Source organism: Anolis carolinensis, chromosome 6, assembly GCF_035594765.1.
Source record: "Anolis carolinensis isolate JA03-04 chromosome 6, rAnoCar3.1.pri, whole genome shotgun sequence".
Lineage (NCBI taxonomy): Eukaryota > Metazoa > Chordata > Lepidosauria > Squamata > Dactyloidae > Anolis > Anolis carolinensis.
The window spans coordinates 75294376-75313847 of NC_085846.1; the positions used below are offsets into that span (position 1 = coordinate 75294376).

General features: G+C 39.7%; 1 protein-coding gene across 2 annotated transcripts in view; it reads left to right on the plus strand.

Annotated features, from left to right (window-relative positions):
• Positions 1–1226: 1226 nt before the first annotated feature.
• top2b (DNA topoisomerase II beta) overlaps positions 1227–19472 on the plus strand; it is a 54552-nt gene continuing 36306 nt past the window's right edge. Inside the window, exons 1-5 of one of the 2 annotated variants that reach the window (XM_062957199.1) lie at positions 1227–1771; positions 15690–15860; positions 16545–16635; positions 17449–17512; positions 19299–19444. In XM_062957199.1, the coding sequence (XP_062813269.1) occupies positions 1676–1771; positions 15690–15860; positions 16545–16635; positions 17449–17512; positions 19299–19444 (568 nt within the window). In that variant the 5' untranslated portion in view covers positions 1227–1675. The remainder of the gene's footprint in view (positions 1772–15689; positions 15861–16544; positions 16636–17448; positions 17513–19298; positions 19445–19472) is intronic. The other variant, XM_062957198.1, reaches the window with a different exon arrangement.

The window sequence follows — 19472 nt, forward strand, 5'->3', positions numbered from 1 at the left end:
CAGATCAATCTGTGTGAAGGTTATCAATCTCCAAAACTATAAATAAATAGTATGCAAAATTATTTGTATTAATGTGTATTTTTCTCAGGACAGGTGTCTCTGTAATTCTTCTGATGCATAATAAAAGTAAAGAACTATTTTTTAAAATGACTTGGAAATAAAATGGCATATTTTATGGATATGTCTTATTTTCGTGGAGACCTGGTAATATCAACTAGAGAAATTTAGTTTTTGGATTACAATTCCCAGAATCTCCTGCCATATCATCTAGGTAATTTTGGGAGTTGCAATCCTAGAATGTAAATTTTCCAAACTCTTGTCAAGAAGCGAGTCAACTTCCTTCTGAATTTTTCGAGTAAAGACACCACTTTACCTGCCATGTCTCCATGCTATGGAATAATGGAAGTTGTAGTTTAAAAGTTCCGTGGCCTTTTTGTGTCAAACGGAACTCATGCCTCACCAAATCACAACTCCCATGATCCCATAGCATGGAGCTATGACAGTTAAAGTGGTGTTAAACTGCATTAGAGCAGGCCTGGGTCAACTTCGGCCCTCCAGGTGTTTTGGACTTCCAACTCCCACAATTCCTAACAGCCTCAGGCCCCTTCCTTTCCCTCCTCAGCCGCTTAAGTACCCTGGGGCTTCGTTCCTGTGGCCTATGCAGCCCTATTTTAGGGTCAGTCTACTAAGGCTTCTTCGTGAGCAGCCATGGCGATTCCATTTCGGTGCCGGAGCCGAGGCGTTACCTTCCTAGCAGAGCCGGTCTCCCTGTTACCACGCGGGGTGACGCAGTAACCCACTTCTAGTATTCTTTTTCGCGATTGGCCGACGAGGAAAACTACTCGCTCGCCATTGGCCGGCGGAGCCAAAAGGGGCGGGGCAAAGGCCGCTCGGAGGCTGCGCCAGTGATGCCGAACCAGGGCCTGTGCAGTTATTGTCTGAGGGGTTTAGGCCTCAGCAAAACTCTTTTGGAGCCGAGTCGAGAACAGACGCTGTTTTTTTAATTAAAAAAATAAATATAGTCTAATAGAGTTTTAAATAGGGTTTTCAGCCCGAGCATAAAATAAACGTCCGTCTGTGTGGCCCTAAAAAAGACACAGAAGAAAGGGAGGGAGGGGGGGAACGTTGTGCGCGAGCCCACTATCGGCGCGTGAAGGGATCGGGTGCGCATGCGCGAGCGAATGTAAGTGGAGGCTGGGTGGGTATGTAGGAGGGTGCGCGCGCACGCACGTCGGCTCGCGCGCTTCCCTTCCCCCCACACATCGGGCCGAGTTGAGGGTCTGGCGGAAGAAAGCAGCGAAGGGGGGAGGGGAGGGGGAGAAAGATTGAGAGAGAGGAAAGGGAGGCTTCGTCTCGCGCTGTGTGAATGGTAGTGCGCGCGCATTAGCGCGAGCGAGCTGCAAGCGGCCTACGGGCGCGCGCTCGGGGAGGGCTCCGGGCCCGGCTGGAGAGAGTGGATGTGGGCGAGGGCGCGCGCTGGGTGGGAAGAAAACCATCCTCTCCCCGACTGTCGAAGGGACCCCCGCCCCTCAGGGAAGAAATCTCGCCGCGTGAGGGAAAGGTGGGCGTGAGAGAGAGGGCGAGAGAGGGAGGCTCTCCCTTCAGCCCTCCACCACCCCCTTCTTTTTAAGCGTTTGTATTTATAACTATTTATACTGAGGAGAAGGCCAGAAAAATGGCAAAATCAGGAGGAGGAGGCGGCGGCGGCGGCGGCGGCGGAGGAGGAGGAGGAGGCGGCGGCGCAGCAGCAGCAGGAGGCCTAACCTGGGTGGTAAGTGGACTGGCATCTCTTATCTGCAGAGAGGGGGCTCCGTCTCTTGTCTGCTTGCCTGTGTCTTTCTCTCCACCGCCAGTTCTGAGACGGAAGGCCTCGGGGGAATAATGGAGGCGCAGTCCGCTTGTGGGGATGGCGGGCAAGGATGCAGCGAGGGAAAGGGTGCTTCCACGGGGAGATGGAGGCCGGGAAACGGCTTGTTCCGGAGGGGGGGGGGAGGGGAAGGAGGGTTGTGGCCTGCAGGCTCGGAGGGAAATGGAGGCTCGAGGCAGCTTGCTTTCTACTCCTGCTTTCTACGCCTTGTTTTGAATGGAGTGGAGGAAGGAGACCCCTTTCCCACTGTTACTGTCTGAGCCAGAGGGTCCCCACAGCTTCAAAACACCTTAGCTTTATAGGTATATCCGGGAATCCTGAATATCCCCAAACCTTTCCATATGGATGGTTGAGACAGTGGCACCTTTAATGGTTATATATCAGGCATGGGCAAACTTGGGCCCTTCAGGTGTTTTGGATTTCAACTCCCACAATTCCTAACAACCGGTATAACAAGATAAACTGGAGATGGGACCCAAATCTAAACATAATAATCATTTAGGTAAAGGTAAAGGTTTTCCCCTGACGTTAAGTCCAGTCATGTCTGTCTCTGGGGGTTGGTGCTCATCTCCATTTCTAAACCGAAGAGCCAGCGTTGTCCGTAGACACCTCCAAGTTCATGTGGCCAGCATGATTAGATGGAGCACCGTTACCTTCCCGCCAGAGCAGTACCTATTGATCTACTCACATTGGCATGTTTTCGAACTGCTAGGTTGGCATTTATGCTTCATATATTCCTTATGTACATATGTAAAGGTTTTCCCGGACATTATGTCTAGTTGTATCTGACTTTGGGGGTTGGTGCTCATCTCTATTTCTAAGCCAAAGAGCCGGCATTGTCCGTAGACACCTACTTTGTCATGTGGCCAGCATGATTGCATGGAGCGCTGTTACCTTCCCCCAGAAGCGGTACCTATTGATCTACTCACATTTGCATGTTTTCGAACTGCTAGGTTGGCAGAAGCTGGGGCGAATAGTGGGAGCTTACCCCGCTCCCCAGATTCGAACCAGCAACCTTTTGGTCAGCAAATTCAGCAGCTCAGCGGTTTAACCCGCTGTGCCACCTTATGTACATAGCCTGGTTGTAATTTTAAATGAGGCTTGTGTACCTTGGGCCATCAGAAGGCAAAGGTGTCACTGACTCAGCCACACAATTTTGAATTTTTGGAGACTCAGTTAATTTAGTTTCTGCTTGCTTGAGAGCTGATATTCAAAATAGGACAGATTAATAATATATCCAATACTATACTATAACATGCTATAAACTATTGCCTTGACCAGGCATGGGCGGAAGTTTGCCCATGCCTGTTATACAGGCAGTCCTCAAGTTACAAACAAGATCAATTTGTTCTTAAGTTGAATTGATATGTAAGTCGGAATAGGTCCATTTTGTAAGTGTAACTCAAATATACATACAGTAGAGTCTCACTTATCCAAGCTAAATGGGCCGACAGAAGCTTGGATAAGCGAATATCTTGGATAATAAGGAGGGATTAAGGAAAAGCCTATTACACATCAAATTTGTTTATGATTTTACAAATTATCACCAAACTTCATGTTATACAACAAATTTGACAGAAAAAGTTGTTCAGTACGCAGTAATGTTATGTTGTAATTACTGTATTTACGAATTTAGCACCAAAATATCATGATATATTGAAAACATTGACTACAAAAATGGCTTGGATTATCCAGAGGCTTGGATAAGCGAGGCTTAGATAAGTGAGACTCTACTGTATATTGTTTAGCTTTGGACAGCATAGGAAAGGAGTAACACTCCTTGTGATGCTTGTTTTGTTGTCTGTGCCTTTGTTCAGAAGATATCACCTCACCTTCTGTCCCTGTGATAATTGGATTTTGAAAAATTTGGCTTGTTGTGGAAACAAGGCTTTGTGAGAAAGCTTCAGTGGCGACACCATTTCCCCATGATAACTCTTTCTGGAGTGAATTTCATAGAATCATAGAGTTGGAAGAGACCTTGTGTACCATCCAGTCCAACCCCCTGCCAAGAAGCAGGAAAATTGCATTCAAAGCACCCCCAACAGATGGCCACCCAGCTTCTGTTTAAAGGCCTCCAAAGGAGGAACCTCCACCACACTCCGGGGCAGAGAGTTCCACTGCCGAACAGCTCTCACCATTAGGAATTTCTCTTCCTGTTCTTAACTAGGAATTGTATATAAGTTGGATGTTTGTAACTTGGGAGCTGCCTGTATATATTATTTTGGTCAGTGACCAGCAATAAAACTAACAGTAAAGGGTACATACATCGTAAGTGGAGTAATTAAAATACAATTTTGAAACAGAATTAAAAACAGTGTTAAGTAGGTGGGACCTTTTCTTTCTGATGGTACATTTTATTTCATGCACAGTTATTTAAAATATTATATACATTTACTCTCAAGATATGTGTATAAGGTATATATGAAATTTGTTTATACATTGATGTTTAGCATAGGGTCGTATCTCCAAGCTGGCTTCTTACATGTTACAAAAATATTCAAAATTCAGAACACTTCTGGTCCCATGCATTTTGGATAAAGGATACTCAACATCCTGGCTAGCATCATATTAAGGTACAGCAGGTGTCCCCAATAGGCCCATTTAATAAGCTTTATGACAGCTCATCCATTGTTTCCATTGAGTGTACTTTTAGTTTCGTATTCATGCCCTACAATGCAAAAAAGTAAACAGGGTAAGTTCTTGGATCTTGATGTCACAGTACAATATATGTCTAGTTACTGGGGAATTAAGAGTTAAGTGACCTTGAGTGGATGTTGTAAGAGGAAAGAGGGCTGGGTGTCAAGTTTAGAAGTGCTGTTCATTTCAGAGAGACCCCAGGAGGGAAGAGAAAGTTGAATGGATACAGTTTCTCTAGCCTGTCACTAATTTATTTCTATCTCTGTCTCCTTGTTCTTCAGAGAGTTCAAACTAGGGTCACTTCCTTAATGTAACTGACAAGAAAAAGCAACAGTACAAAAGCAGCAAAGTAGCTTCTTCTTTCTCAAGAGACTTCTGATGTTCTGGAGGTTCATATACTAATACAACATTAGTATCCAGAACTTCATTTTGATTCTTATTCTTTGAATTTCATTTTCTTTAAAAAATCAATTTCCCTGTTAAAAAAGGTGTTTTCATTTCCCTTTTTTCCAAATTGAGAAAAGCGACAGATCATCTATGTATTTCAGGTTATGTATTTATAAATAGTTTCAAGTGCATTTTAAAATAAGAGACACTGAGACTGCTTGGAGTGTTGGCATCTGTACTGAAAGGATGGTCGGATATTCTCATGTTGCTTTTTGTAAATTTCCAGATGACTTTTGTAAGGATTAAACCATATGTAATGTAAATGCTTCAGTCTGTTTTATCAAGTGGTAAAGTGGACCACATATGTAGATCTGTGAGTGGGAAATGGCTTGAATGTGTTGATTCATATGACAATGGGCCCTACTTTCATATGAGCAGATCAACTCAAGGGTAGATCCTGCTGCTTCCTATGCTAGGCTACAAACAATTGATAGGCCATGCCACTGAAATTGGTAATTTCTCAGGAGACATTGCTAAAAACAATATCCTTTAGATCCACTGCTTGAAGAAGTAAGACCTAAAGAGAAGGTAGAATAAGCAGAAGTATTGGAATAATAACAATAATAACAATTATTTTATTTCTTACCCGCCTCTCCCCATGGCTCAAGGTGGGTTACAGAATAATTAAAACACATACACATTGTAAAAATACCACAAATACACATACAGTAGTCTCTCGCTTATCCAACATTCTGTATTATCCAACATAGTCAGATTTTTAGTAGTCAATGTTTTCAATACATTGTGATGTTTTGGTGCTAAATTCGTAAATACAGTAATTACTACATAACATTACCATGTATTGAACTGCTTTTTCTATTGGTTTTAAAACATGATGTTTTCGTGCTTAATTTGTAAAATCATAAAGTAATTTGATGTTTAATACACTTTTCCTTAGTCCCTCCTTATTATACAGCATTTTTGCTTATCTGACGTTCTTCCGGCCCATTTATGTTGGATAAGTGAGACACTACTGTATTAATGTATTTTATAAAAGCTACATATTAAAATGTTTTTCTATAAAATACACAAAATGAAGATTAAACAAGGGACACAAGTTTAAAATTCATGCTTAAAAACTAACTGGGCAGACCAAGGTAAGGAATGGTCTAGCCAGGGATCTGTTACAGTGTGGCCCAAAAGAGAATGTAAACCAGTTGAATGAAGAGTATTGTCAAGAATCTAGATAGAGTTGATAAAGTTCCAGTGGCTGAACCTTGACCTCTGCTTGTCCAGTGTTGATGCTTTGCAGCCTGAGGGTGTGGAGACAATTATTGGATAGGTAAGAGCCACCACATGTGTACTAAGCCTCGACCCTTGCTAGCTAATTAAAAGGCCAGAGGAGTACTGTCTGAATAAGTGAGTGAGGTAATGAATGCCTCTTTACAAAAAAAAGGTGGTGGCAAGACCTTTTTTTTGAAAGAAACTTTCCTTAGACCCTACCATACTGGTTAACTCTAGGCCAGTTTTCCATTTTTGCGCATGTTGTGGCTTTCAATGCCATGTGTTCCTACTTAAGCTGAATTCTCGATCTGTTTTAGTCTGGTTTTAGACCCGGTTATGGCATGAAGACAGCTTTGGTTGTTTTGGTGAATTATCTGTTCAGGGACCTGGACAGAGGGAGTGTGATTCTACTGGACCACCTGGCAGCTTTCAGTACTGTTGACCATGGTATCCTTCTGAGTTACTTCTCTGGAATGCGGCTTGGGGGCACTACTTTACAGTGGCTCCATTTTTTCCTGGATAGGAGAGTGATGCAAATGGGTTCTTGCTCAACCCGTTGTTCATTAGCTTGTGAAGTCCCTCAGGGATCAATTTTGTCCCCATGCTATTTGACATCTACATGAAATAGCTGGAAAAGATTGTCTGATGTTTGGGGTCAGGTATCACTAGTATGCTGGTGATACTCGAGTTCTATTATTCATTCTTGCCTAATTCCAAGGAAGCTGTTCCTGTGCTAAATTGCTGACTGGCAGCTGTAGTGAACTGAATTAGGACAAACGAGGGTGATCTTGGTCAGTTGAAAGACTGATCCAGTAATAGGGATTCAACCATCAACTCAAGTTCGACTTATGGTGATCCCACGAATAAACAGTCCTGCTCAGGTGATGCAGACTCGGGTCCATGGGTTCCTTGATTAAGTCTATACATTTGTAATGCATTCTTCTTCCCTTCCTATTGCCTTCTACCTTATCAAGCATTGTTGTCTTTTTTAGTGAGCAATCTCTTCTCCTGATATGGCCAAAGAATGACAGAGACAATTCAGTCATCTTTGCTTCTAGGGAGAGTTCAGATTTGATTTGCTGTAGGACACATTTATTTGACTTGTCGCAGTCCACAGTAATAGTATAACTCTTTTTCAGCACCACATTTTAAATGAGTGGATTTTCTTCCTACAAGCTTTCTTCACTGTCCAGCTTTTGCAACCATACAGTGGCATGGACAATTTAACTTTAGTGTTCACTTATATATTTTGACAGTATCTTTTCTTGTTCCTTTCAAGTCCTAGTATTCTTCTGGTTTCTTGACTGCAGATGTGTAGAAATTAGGGAACCATTTTAATTTCTTCATTGTTTACTTTACAGTTATGTAGATTATCTATAGTCATTGATTTTTGTTAAATATTCAACTGTAAACCTTCCATTGCACTTTCTTCTATGACATTATTTAATAATAGTTCCAAGTCTTTGCTATTTTCTGCTAGTAGTATAGTGTCATCTACATCGCTTCTGATGTTCCTGTTTTTTAAATCTTATTTCCACCTTCCTCCAAGTCTAATCTTGTTTTACATATATGTTCAGCTTACAATTTAACAGATAGGGTTATAAAATGCAGCCTTACCTGACCTCTTTTTACATTATTAGCTTAGAGTCCCATTATTAGGGGAAATATTATTTCTTCTTTCAGAGTTGTCTTTATAAAATTTATATTTAAATTAGCTTAATGCATACATACAATTGGAGTTGACCAGAAACATTAGACATTATTGCCTAACTGCTGAAGGAAGGTACTGTACAAAGGTATGCATTGATGTACATATCCTTATTTACAGATAACATATTTTAACATTTGTAAATGTAGGTGGTGTAGCAGTATTTTATGTATTAACATACAGTACACCTCTGTATCTGTGGGACAGATGTCCCCAATTTCATTATATATGCCCAACAAAATAAGTCCTCTTTCGTATTCTTGGGCCAGAAAACTTTCATTTCAATAGAGTTTGCTGTTGTTTGCATGTTTGTGTATGCACGTGGAGTCCAGGAATGTAACCGCTGCTGGTATGGGGATCATACTGGTATTTCTAACCCACCCTACATCAGTAGATCTCAGACTATGTTAGATTATTTCAATTCATGAAATATGTAGTGCATGTTTTCAGGTAAATTTAAACATAATTTTTTAGTATTGAAAATGACAAAAGCTATCGTTGTCATATATTTTTTCAAAAAGGAAAGCTGTATTCGAGTACAATTTTGCTTTGTAGAGTATTGTTTTTTTGTGAAGGGTAAAATTAAGTTAAGCCTTCCTTTAAAACCATAACTTTATAGTCAACCTCCACTGGAAGCTGACCATGGAATTTCATTGGAGGACCTAGAAATTCCTAAAGAGAATGTTTTAATCAAATCCATAAAAGTTAAATCTGCGAATGCCACATACTGACTATATAGCCCACAGAACCTGGTATTCATGGTGTCCCAAGCAAGATTACTCTACTTAGCTTCCAAGAACAGGTGGGACGTGGTGCATTTAGGGCATTTCGGCCATTAGAAATAATACATAGCTGCAATACAAAACAGAATACACAATTTGCATTCATCTCAATCATATACATCTCTAAAGGGAATTACCACTTCCAATCTATTCCATATCTCCACTGAAATGAAACTGGTAGGAATTATTAGAGATATTATGCATATATAGAAACATATAGGTCTTAAGTGCAGGGGCCTAAAGCAATTGCTAATCACATTAGAATAGTCCTATTGGTGAGAATGCAAAGGATGCTCAACAATGGTTCCACTTCATACTGGAAAGAAGGGACTAGTGGAGTGCTGCCTGGTTCAGTCCTGGGCCCAGTACTGTTCAACATCTTTATTAATGACTTGGATGAAGGTTTAGAGGGCATGCTTATCAAGTTTGTGGAGGGATAGCTAATACTCTAGAGGACAGGATCAGAATTCAAAATGATCTTATCAAATTAGAGAATTGGGCCAAAACTAACAAATGAATTTCAACAAGGACAAATGTGTGATACTACACTTAGGCAGAAAAAATGAAATGCAATGATACAGAATGGGTGATGCCTGGCTCGACAACAGTCCACTTGAAAAAGGTATTGGAGTCTATGTGGATAACAAGTTGAATATGTGCCATCAGTGTGGTGCAGCTGCTAAAAATTCCAATGGGATTTTGGACTGCATCAAAAGGAGTAAAGTGTCTAGATCGAGGGAAGTCATGGTGCCTTTGTATTCTGCTTTTGTTAGACCTCTTCTGGAATACCGTGTAAAGTCCTGGGCACCACAGTTTAAAAGATACGTTAACAAGCTGAAAGGTGTTCAGAGGAGAGCAACTAAAATGATCAACTGGAGACCATGCCCTATGAGGAGTGTCTTAAAAACCGGGTATGTTTAGCCTGCAGAAGCGAAGGTTGAGAGGAGACATGATAGCCATGTATAAATATGTGAAAGGATGTAAGGAAGAGGGAGCAGGCTTGTTTTCTGCTGACCTTGAAACTAGGACTCAGAGCAATGGGTTCAAATTACAGGAAAGAAGATTCCATCTGAACATTAGAAAGAATTTCCTGACCATATGAGCTGTTCACCAGTGGAACTCTGCCTCGGAATGTGGTGGAAGCTACTTCTGTGAAAACTTTTAAACAGAGGCCAGATGGCCATCTATCAGGAATACTTTGATTATGCTTTTCCTGCATGGCAGGGAGTTGGACTAGATGGCCCATGTGGTCTCTTTCTACTCTTATTATTCTATTATTGTATTACATCAGTAAAAGTTAGTAGGTCAGCAGCTGATTATATTTCACTAGCTGTGCCCGGCCACGCGTTGCTGTGGCGAAGTCTGGTGGTCTGGGAAATAAAGTATTGAGGAATTGGTGGTAGTTAAGGTAAAGGGTAAAGGTTTTCTCCTGACATTAAGTCCAGTCGTGTCTGACTCTGGGGGTTGGTGCTCATCTCCATTTCTAAGCCGAAGAGCTGGCGTTGTCCGTAGACTCCTCCAAGGTCATGTGGTCAGCATGACTGCATGGAGCGTCGTTACCTTCCCGCCGCAGAGGCACCTATTCATCTACTCCCATTTGTATGTTTTCGAACTTCTGGGTTGGGAGAAGGTGGGGCTAATAGTGGGGGCTGTGTTCATCTGCGACCTTTGGGTGCAGAAGTTCAGCAGCTCAGCGGTTTAACACGCTGCGCCATCAGAAGAGATTATTTTCTCAAGGTTGTGAATATACAATATTTCTCATTGTATTTGTCTGTTGGAGGGAAGTATGAATGTTGGAATTAGGGAGAATGATTAGCATGTAATGGGCTTGCAGCTTTAAAGCCTGGCTGTTTTCTGGCTGAGTGAATTTTTTGTTGGGAGGTGTTAGCTGGCCCTGATTGTTTCCTGTCTGGAATTCCCTTGTTTTGAGAGTGGTGTTGTTCGCGATATTTTATGTGCTTCTATTGTGTGTGGGTCTCAGAAAAGAGAAGATTTGCCAGACTTTGATGATGGGAATACTTTGTTGGGAGGTGTTAGCTGGCCCTGATTGTTTCCTGTGTGGAATGGCCCTGTTTTCAGATTGTTGTTCTTTATGTAGTGTTTTGATTTTAGAGATTGTATTGTTCTGTTTTATTATAGCAGAGTAATTTTTATATATTGATTTTATTGTTTTTGAATACTTGGAGCCAGATCGTATTCATTTTTACGGTTCACAGCAGCATAATAATAATAATAATAATAATAATAATAATAATAATAATAATAATAATAATAATAATATGTCTGGTAATACACACTGCTTCACTGCATTGTGAGCTTCCTTTCTGGAAGAATCCTTTCTTGGGAGGTGTTAGCTGGCTGTGATAGTTTGTTTTGTGGCATTCCCAATTTTCCTGATTTCAGAGTGTTATAAAAATAATAAGTTAGTATTATTAGTTATTATTATATTGTTGAATGATTATCAATGTTCTAATAATTATTATTCCATTTGTGAATGATTATCACTGTAATAATAATAATAATTTACTCTTATTTTGAATTGTTAATACATTATTGGATGATTATCAGTGTTATAATAATTATTATTATGACAGTCTTGAATGTTTATTATAGTTGTAATAATAATAACTTGTTATGATTAGTTATTATTGCATTGTTGAATGATTATTACTGTTATAATAACAATAATAAATTACTATTATTATTGGTTACTATTACATTCTTAAATGATGACCAGTTATTATTATATTAATAATAATTATTATTGACAGGGAAGGGAAAGGTGAAGGCGATAGGGCTTGAGAGGGAAAAAAGGGGTGATGCTGAGGCATTGGAGGGGTTGTCATTTGTGGGTGAGAACAACAACAACCACAATAACAACAGAAAAGGGGGGGCTCAGCCTGGGCCAACTTGGGCCTTCCCTCGAGTTGTTTTGGGCGCCAACTTCCACCCTTCCTAGCCTGAGGCTCTTTCCTCCCCCCCCCCCCCCGTCAGCCGTTAACCGGGTGAGGGGGAAAAGGAAGGGGCCTGAGGCCGGGAAGGGTGGGGGTTGGCATCCAAAACAACTGGAGGGGAGGTCCAGGCCTGCTCGAGGGCCATGCCCTCCTCTTCCCCCCTCACCTTGAAGTCCTCAGAGAAGAACCCGGGAAGAAGTCCTTGAGGCAGGCAAGGGTGCAGACGGCGCTGCGGAGGGCCCGGTAGGAGGAAGGCCGAGGCCGAGAGGAGGAGAGAGGGTGAGGCGGGGGTCCGCGGGGCCTTCCTGGCGCTGAGGGGAGGGGAGAGGGGCGGGAGGAGGGGGCTGCTCGGCGACCCTCCATGGACCCTGAGGGGGGAGGAGATTGAGGGGGAGAGGGCAGAGGAATCCACCTTCCTGCCTTCCTTCAGCCCAGGCCCAGCTATGGCTAGGTGTTTGTGAAGCTTCCTGGGTGAGGATGATGTGTGTGTTTGTGCACGCGCGGGAAGGGAGGAGAGGGCGGTGTGCGCGCAGGCGCAGATCGCCTGTTGCGGTTTTTGGGCTTTTGTTGGCCCTGTGATTGTGTTTGGCATCTAATTGTGCTGTATCTTACTGGAGCCGTGGATAATGGGTTATGTGGCCAAATTTCAAGGTTGGAGGGCCTTTACTTTTGTTGTTTTGTGCATCGCCCTGATGCCATTACTCTTTTATATATATAGATTGTTTGGGTTGGGCCCAGGCTGAAAGTGAGTTTCATAGTGTTCTACAGCCCCTTCCACAGCTTTGCATGTGTTTAAGATGGCTGTTGGGAATGGCATTTGAATATTTGGAAGGCCAAATGATCCACACTGCAGATTTTGGTCATAAACTTTAACAGTACATCAGATCTAACTTTCCTAATAAAGCCTTTTTTTTGCTGGCCATAATAAATTACTTCAAGTTAGGAGACTTGTATATAGAGTTTGAATTGTGCTCCTATGTGAGAACTTTTTTTTCCTACTGTCAAGCAAAACATTTCTTCACAGTTTGACACCAGTGTATCTAGTTTTTAATCAGTTGTCATTTGTGCTAAAATAACATATACATACTTAACATGTAATTAAGAAGAAGTAAATATACGTTTAGGTAAAATGTGTATGATACATGCTGCTTTTCTTAGAAACGAAAGCTATTGTTAAAAGTTTTTCTCCAGGTTTTGGTCAACAAAAAGAAAACTAAATATAGTCCTTGCTTGATTAAATGATGACATTCAGAAAACATAAATTTCCAATTGTATTTCGGTGGTAAATGTGTTTCTCACAGAGAATATGTCCTAATCAGCATTGAATTCATAGATCTGAAGCAGCCTTACTCTCCCATGATCAAGTAGAAGCTGAAAATGGTGTACTATTTCCCCATTATATACAATACTTTGTAGCTACAGTAAGATTCCCATATCTGCAAGGGATATATTCCTGGCCAGTTATCTAAAACTGTTGCTGATGAGCTCCCTCTGTCAGCTTCAGCTCCCCATGCAGAGACATGAGAGAAACCTCCCACAAGGACTGTAAAAACATCAAACATCCGGGCACCCCCTGGGCAATATTCTTGCAGTTTCTCAAGTCGCTCCTGACACAACCCCCCCCCCCAAAAAAAAACAACAACTGTGGATATCACTAAACTATTAAATTAGCTTACTTTTGGTCTCAGCATACCATAGAGTTGTGTTACAAGACCTAGAGCAGGGGTGTTACTCATTTTCACTGAGGGCCACATCAGTGTTATGGTCTTACAATTACAATGAGCCTTTCATAATTGTAAGAATCTAAATGTAACTATGTTGCCTTGGCATTGGAAGCCTCATGGACCACATAAAATTATGTGGCAAATCGGATTCAGGCTGTGGGTCTTACATTTGACACATGTGACCTAGAGATTTGCTAGATCTTTGCTAGGTCTTCTAATGCAGCTTTATGGTGACTTCCAGGGGAGGTATACCCTAGCCTAGGCACTAGTAAAAGAAACTAGAAATATAGGTTCCACAGTTTAAAAGGTTGTACTTTATACATAAATATGGAGAAATGTAGAGAACAAAAGCTGGTACATAATTTCACCTGTGATTTGTTCATTAATAAATAGACGTCACTGAGAATGTTTAATGTGTAAACTACACTCCTGATCTAAAATCCAATGCTATTTCATAGTACGTTACTCCCAACTATGGCTCCTATGTGTTGTCAAAAGCACCTGTGTTTATGATCTCATTACCACTGCTGTTATGATAGTTTTGATCTTTATAAAATATAACAGTGTACCAAGTGAGAGAGAGACCATAATTATAGTTCATTGTGCAATTAGCTGTTGTTCAGATACCACATGATATCTACTGCCTTCCTTGTATGCAACAGAAATAAATAAACAAACTTTATTTATATCTATAGGATTTATTATCCTATCTTCCCAAGGGGATTCAGAGTGGTTTCCAACAAGTAATGGCAAACTTTCAATGCCATTATAATAAAGACATTGCCATAAAAATTAAATAATATTACATTCCACATCTAATACATAGGATTAAAAACTAGTGACAATATAACATTTAAAAGCCAATATAGCCAAAATACCATGCAATTAGGTGACTTCATTATTTATAGACTGTTTGAATTATAACTCTCAGAATATAGTGGTTGGGTAAAGATTTACTCTGAACAGATCCACTGAAAAATGGGAAGACCTGTTGATATCATTGGATTGACTTTAGTCTGATGGAATCAAGATCCAACCTAATCTGTTTTTTTATAGTAGTAAACAGGAGACTTATTTCAAGGAAATATTTGTCGATTTTTAAAAAGAAAAGGCTAGATTTGTTGTTATGTGCCATTAGGTCATTTTTAAATTATGGAGACCCTAAGGGAACATTTTATAAGATTTTCTTGGTAAGATTTGTTCTAAGTGGGCTTGCCTATTCTTTCCTCTAAGCCTGAGAGTGACTTGCCTAAAAGCACCCAATGGATTTTCATGGCTATGTGGGGAGTCATAGTCCAATACTCAAACCACTACAGCACATTGTGTTCTCTAAAGCCTGACTACTGTATCATTAAGTACGATTAAAGGTCTCTCTGGTATTTGGAGATGGTGTTTCAGATTATTTCTCAAGTCTGTGAGTTAGAAGTTACGTATGTTCCTCTGCAGGCAGCTATGTTGTGTAAATTAGAAAAATAACATTGTCATTGCTCGTATAACCAATGTTTAACAACATTGCATTTTTCATGGGGTTCGGAAATTAGAAAAAAGGAAGTTGAGGATGTAGATGTTTTTTTTTTGCCTTCAAAAAATACCCAAAATAACTATACCCAACCTTATAAGGGACTGAGAGAAATTTAAAGAAAAACTGAGATACTACTACAAAAAATAATTGGATGCAACACTGCTGAAAGTGTGTCTTTCTAAAACTGAATAGGAACTTATGACTAAATCTCCCAAGAAGAAAGTATCACAGGCTATATCTTGTCATATTTTTTTATGCTCAGAGATGTAAACCTATGTAGAACAAGTTCAACAGGTATGAATGTATGTGTAGAACATACATTCATAGATTTTATGGTGAATCTATGGTTTGGAGATTTGAGGCAAACAGCATACTATTGTTAATGCCAATTGGGAAGCTATAGGAAAGGTAAACCAAGGGATACTTAATGCTTATTGATATACTGTCAAACTGTGTCTCGGTGCCACTTTGAATCAAGCTTCTGAGAACTTTAACAAAATTGTTTCATAGTATGGAGAATGCATGTCATCTGTAAGAAAAAAAATAAGAAAGATGAAGTCTGTCAGGTATCCAAGTAGGCAATTTTGCAGACTAATTCCCAGATTATAAACACCATTATAACAAAAACCTAGTAATATTGGCACATGTCTACAAAGCATGGAAAAGGTTCTTCTTAGGCTTGTGTCTTGAGTGATCTGTGATAGTGTAATGATTGTTATTTTCTGAAGTTTTTGGGCAAGGCAGTTATTTTATTACTGGGCAATGCTTGTTTACAGTGTTAAAAAGTCAAGGTAGATACATTATCTTTCATCTTTTTATTTCAGACACTATTTGATAATCAGAATAATGCTGCAAAAAAAGAAGAACCTGAACACACAAGTAAAAATGATTCAAAGAAGATGTCTGTTGAGAGAGTTTATCAGAAAAAGACTCAACTTGAGCATATACTTCTCCGTCCTGATACATACATTGGTTCAGTGGAACCTGTAACCCAGGTAATTTCCATTGTATTTATTATTAAATGAAGTTTGCAAGCAATTTTTATGTTGGTTCGTAAATAAAGCATGATCTGGTGATTATAGCCTTAACACATAAACTTCGGAGAGTGTAGTTCAAGTCACTTCTGAACTCTGAAGCATACAGGATGACCTTAGGCTGGTCATTTTCTCTGTTAACCTGACCTCTTACTTCTCATAGGATTGTGAGTTTAGAATGAAGAGCCATGCAACTTGAGTTTCTTAGATCCTGTTCCAAGGGCCCTTCCACACAGCCATATAACACAGAATATCAAAGCAGAAAATCACACAGTATCTACTTTGAACTGAGTTCACACCACCACATATTCCAGTTCAAAGCAGATAATGTGGGGTTTTATTCAGCTGTGTGGAAGGGGTCCAAGACATAACTGGAACAAATATGGGGAGAGCTCCATGTGTTGTACTCCAGCTGCTGTTATTCTTAGCCACCTTGGCTAATGGTCAGGGATGAGGGAGTTGTAGTTCAGTAACACCTGAATAGGTATACATGTCCCACCTCTGATTTAAATGTAGGAGAATTACCGAAAGAAATAATCAGTGCTGGGGATTAAAAACAAAAAACCTTTAGCGAATGTTTAAATAGCAACTAGAGACTAGTCTTTTGAAGTAATTTAAGTAAATTCCTATTTTCTTTAAATCTAGTTGATGTGGGTGTTTGATGAAGACATAGGAATGAATTGTAGAGAGATTACTTTTGTTCCTGGCTTATACAAGATCTTTGATGAAATTCTTGGTAAGTGCTATCTAACAAGCTCTCTGTTTTTACAAAAGTTGAAAAGCTAAGACATATGGGGCTGATATGTACATAATGTAGCCAGCCATTACTTTTGATGAATAATTGGAAATAAATAATGACATTATGTTTCTTCCTTTCACTCTGTGAATTCCTTATTCTACTATTCTCAATTACAGTTTGGGCAATGACTGTGCTAGTGTTACTATATTTATCACAGATCTGGATATGCTCTTAACCCAGCATGTTAGACTTCAAATAGTAAATACTAGTATAATTTAGTTCATATTATTGACCCTTTAGAACTTGAGTATTCTTTTAGTGATTAGAGAAGCTGGAATTTATATTGATTGATTGACCTAGATTTGATGTACAGAAGAAAGTGAAGAATATATTTTGTGAGATGTTTTTACAGTCAGAAGTCTGTTAGTGTGTTTGAATCTACACTGTGGTATTCTTGATGTCTACATATTTGCAAAAGGTGTACACATTATGGAAAAAAGACCCATAATATATTGTACACATTAGCCTGCTTTTTAAGTAGAAAAAATAGAAAAATTAGTGAACCATAAAAGTTGGATCATTGACATCAGGTTATAGCCAGAAGTAATAAACTAGAATGCAATTAAAAATTATATACTAGGAAGTGCGTTGGAAGGATTTATTTCAGAAATATTATGTGGTGTATTGAAGTTACTCAGGGGTATTGCATGGACTGCGTGGAAGTATACAATGTTAGCTTAGTTGAAGTCTGTATTGAATATGTAGTTAATGTTGTATTTCCTGCCACTGAAAGTGTTAATTTATTTCTAGTAAATGCCGCTGATAATAAGCAGAGGGATAAGAATATGACCTGCATTAAAATATCAATTGATGCGTAAGTGCTTACTGATTCATCTATTTTTATTTATCTGGGAAATGGAAATTTGTTTTCTTGCAACCCAGTATCTTATTTTCTGCTTCTAAAATCTTGCTACCATTATTCTGAGTTGAGGGGAAGGCATTGTGTAAAACACACTTAAAGTGAAAGAAGAGTTAAGTTTTTTTTAAGAGGCAAAGAGACATGAGAATACAGGGAGGAGATACAGCGGGATGGATATATTTTAAATATAGTGATGGCTGCAGTATATGTATTACTATGAATGTGATATAAAAACAAATTTGATTTGATGGCATTCACTATTTCACATATACAGCCGACTTAACACATTCACGGGTTTAACTCTTACTGTGTTAACCTTGGTGGGAGTGAGGGTGTGAGTGAATTAAGTTTATTTTGCCCGTTGTGTGCAATCATATACAGATGAAGTAGAATTGGGTGGGTGGTCTTCAGGGTGGATGGAGGAGCAGAATGGAGAAAGGGGAAGAGGAGAAAGCAAAGGTTGGTTAAAGCCTAATAATACTGTATTGAGCCCCATCCCTCCAATGCTAGTGCGGTAAGATCAGCTATTGCAACCCCTTCCTACTGTCCCTGCCCTCCTAACCCCCATTGTTGAGGGCTGACTATAGTGATCTATCATCTGTATAAAATGATGGTTCTTTTTGAAATGTGAACCACGCGAAACCTCTCTGTCAATGTTTAACGTTGGATCAAAAAAGTGCTTTCCCTAGCAGAAAGCAACATCTGAGCATCCAAATGGTATTGAAGAAACTGGTTTTGCTGCATAGATTATTACATAGGAAGTCCTGTAACTAGTTTGAGGATTGACTAGTGATTAAATAAACCACAGAACACTGGCACATGTTAAGGGCTTTCTTTTATGGGAGTTTGTTGTTTGGCCGCTGCTAGCTAGCTTCAAACTGCATTAAATGATCAGTGTATATGGAGCCTTAGTCCGAGTGTTTCCTGAGTAAAACAATCTTCCAAATCCAGAACAGTTCTCCTATTTATGTTAGCTATTGTGTAAGAACTTGCACATTTTCATTTTCAAATCCTCTTTATGAATACCCCCCTTCCCTCCTCTCAGTTTATGCACTGCAGATTTCATTTTCCTTATTTGTGGCTTTATAGTACAATGCTATATAAGTTTTTTTATAGGGTAAGACTAGCATATTTAGAGGATGGCATTCCAAGAAGTTAAGGAATAGCGCCTTTTTTTTCTCCTGCAATGTATTACTGCCTTTGTTCTTGGTTCATAGTAAGAAATGTAACTTGTCATTGGGTTTTACAACAAGCAGCGGGAAAGGAGACGGACAAGATAGTTATATCCAATTCTGCCTCTTCCACCTACCTGGCATTACTCTCTTTGACTGCACGCTGGACCTGATAGTCCTCTGTGTTGTTAACAGATAACCATCTTTTACTGTGAGAGATCTCCAACTCTTGTCTATTCCAAATGAACAAGGAATACGTCCTTAGGTAGTTTGACTTGGGTTATCAAGATTAGGAGGAACTCTATTTTCATGGCTGAAATATAAGTAGTAGCAGCAGCCAGACTCTGAACAATCAATTGTGGTTTCAGCCATCTCCTATGTAGTCTTGCCTTTCTTCCCATTTTTAAAGCCTTCAATGCTGTTATTGCCCAAATACACAACCACAAAATACAATAATAGCACAGGAAAAACTTATAAGCTTCTGAAAAATCCCAATTCTGTGAAACTCCATTTAAAACTTCTGTGGGTTTTAAAAATATATATAAATTGTTTGTTATCTATATTTCCAGAGAATCAAATATTATAAGTATCTGGAATAACGGAAAAGGTATTCCAGTTGTGGAACACAAAGTGGAAAAGATGTATGTTCCTGCCTTAATTTTTGGACAGCTATTAACGTCCAGCAATTATGATGATGATGAGAAAAAAGTTACAGGTAACAGAATGCATTCTTTGTTCAAAAC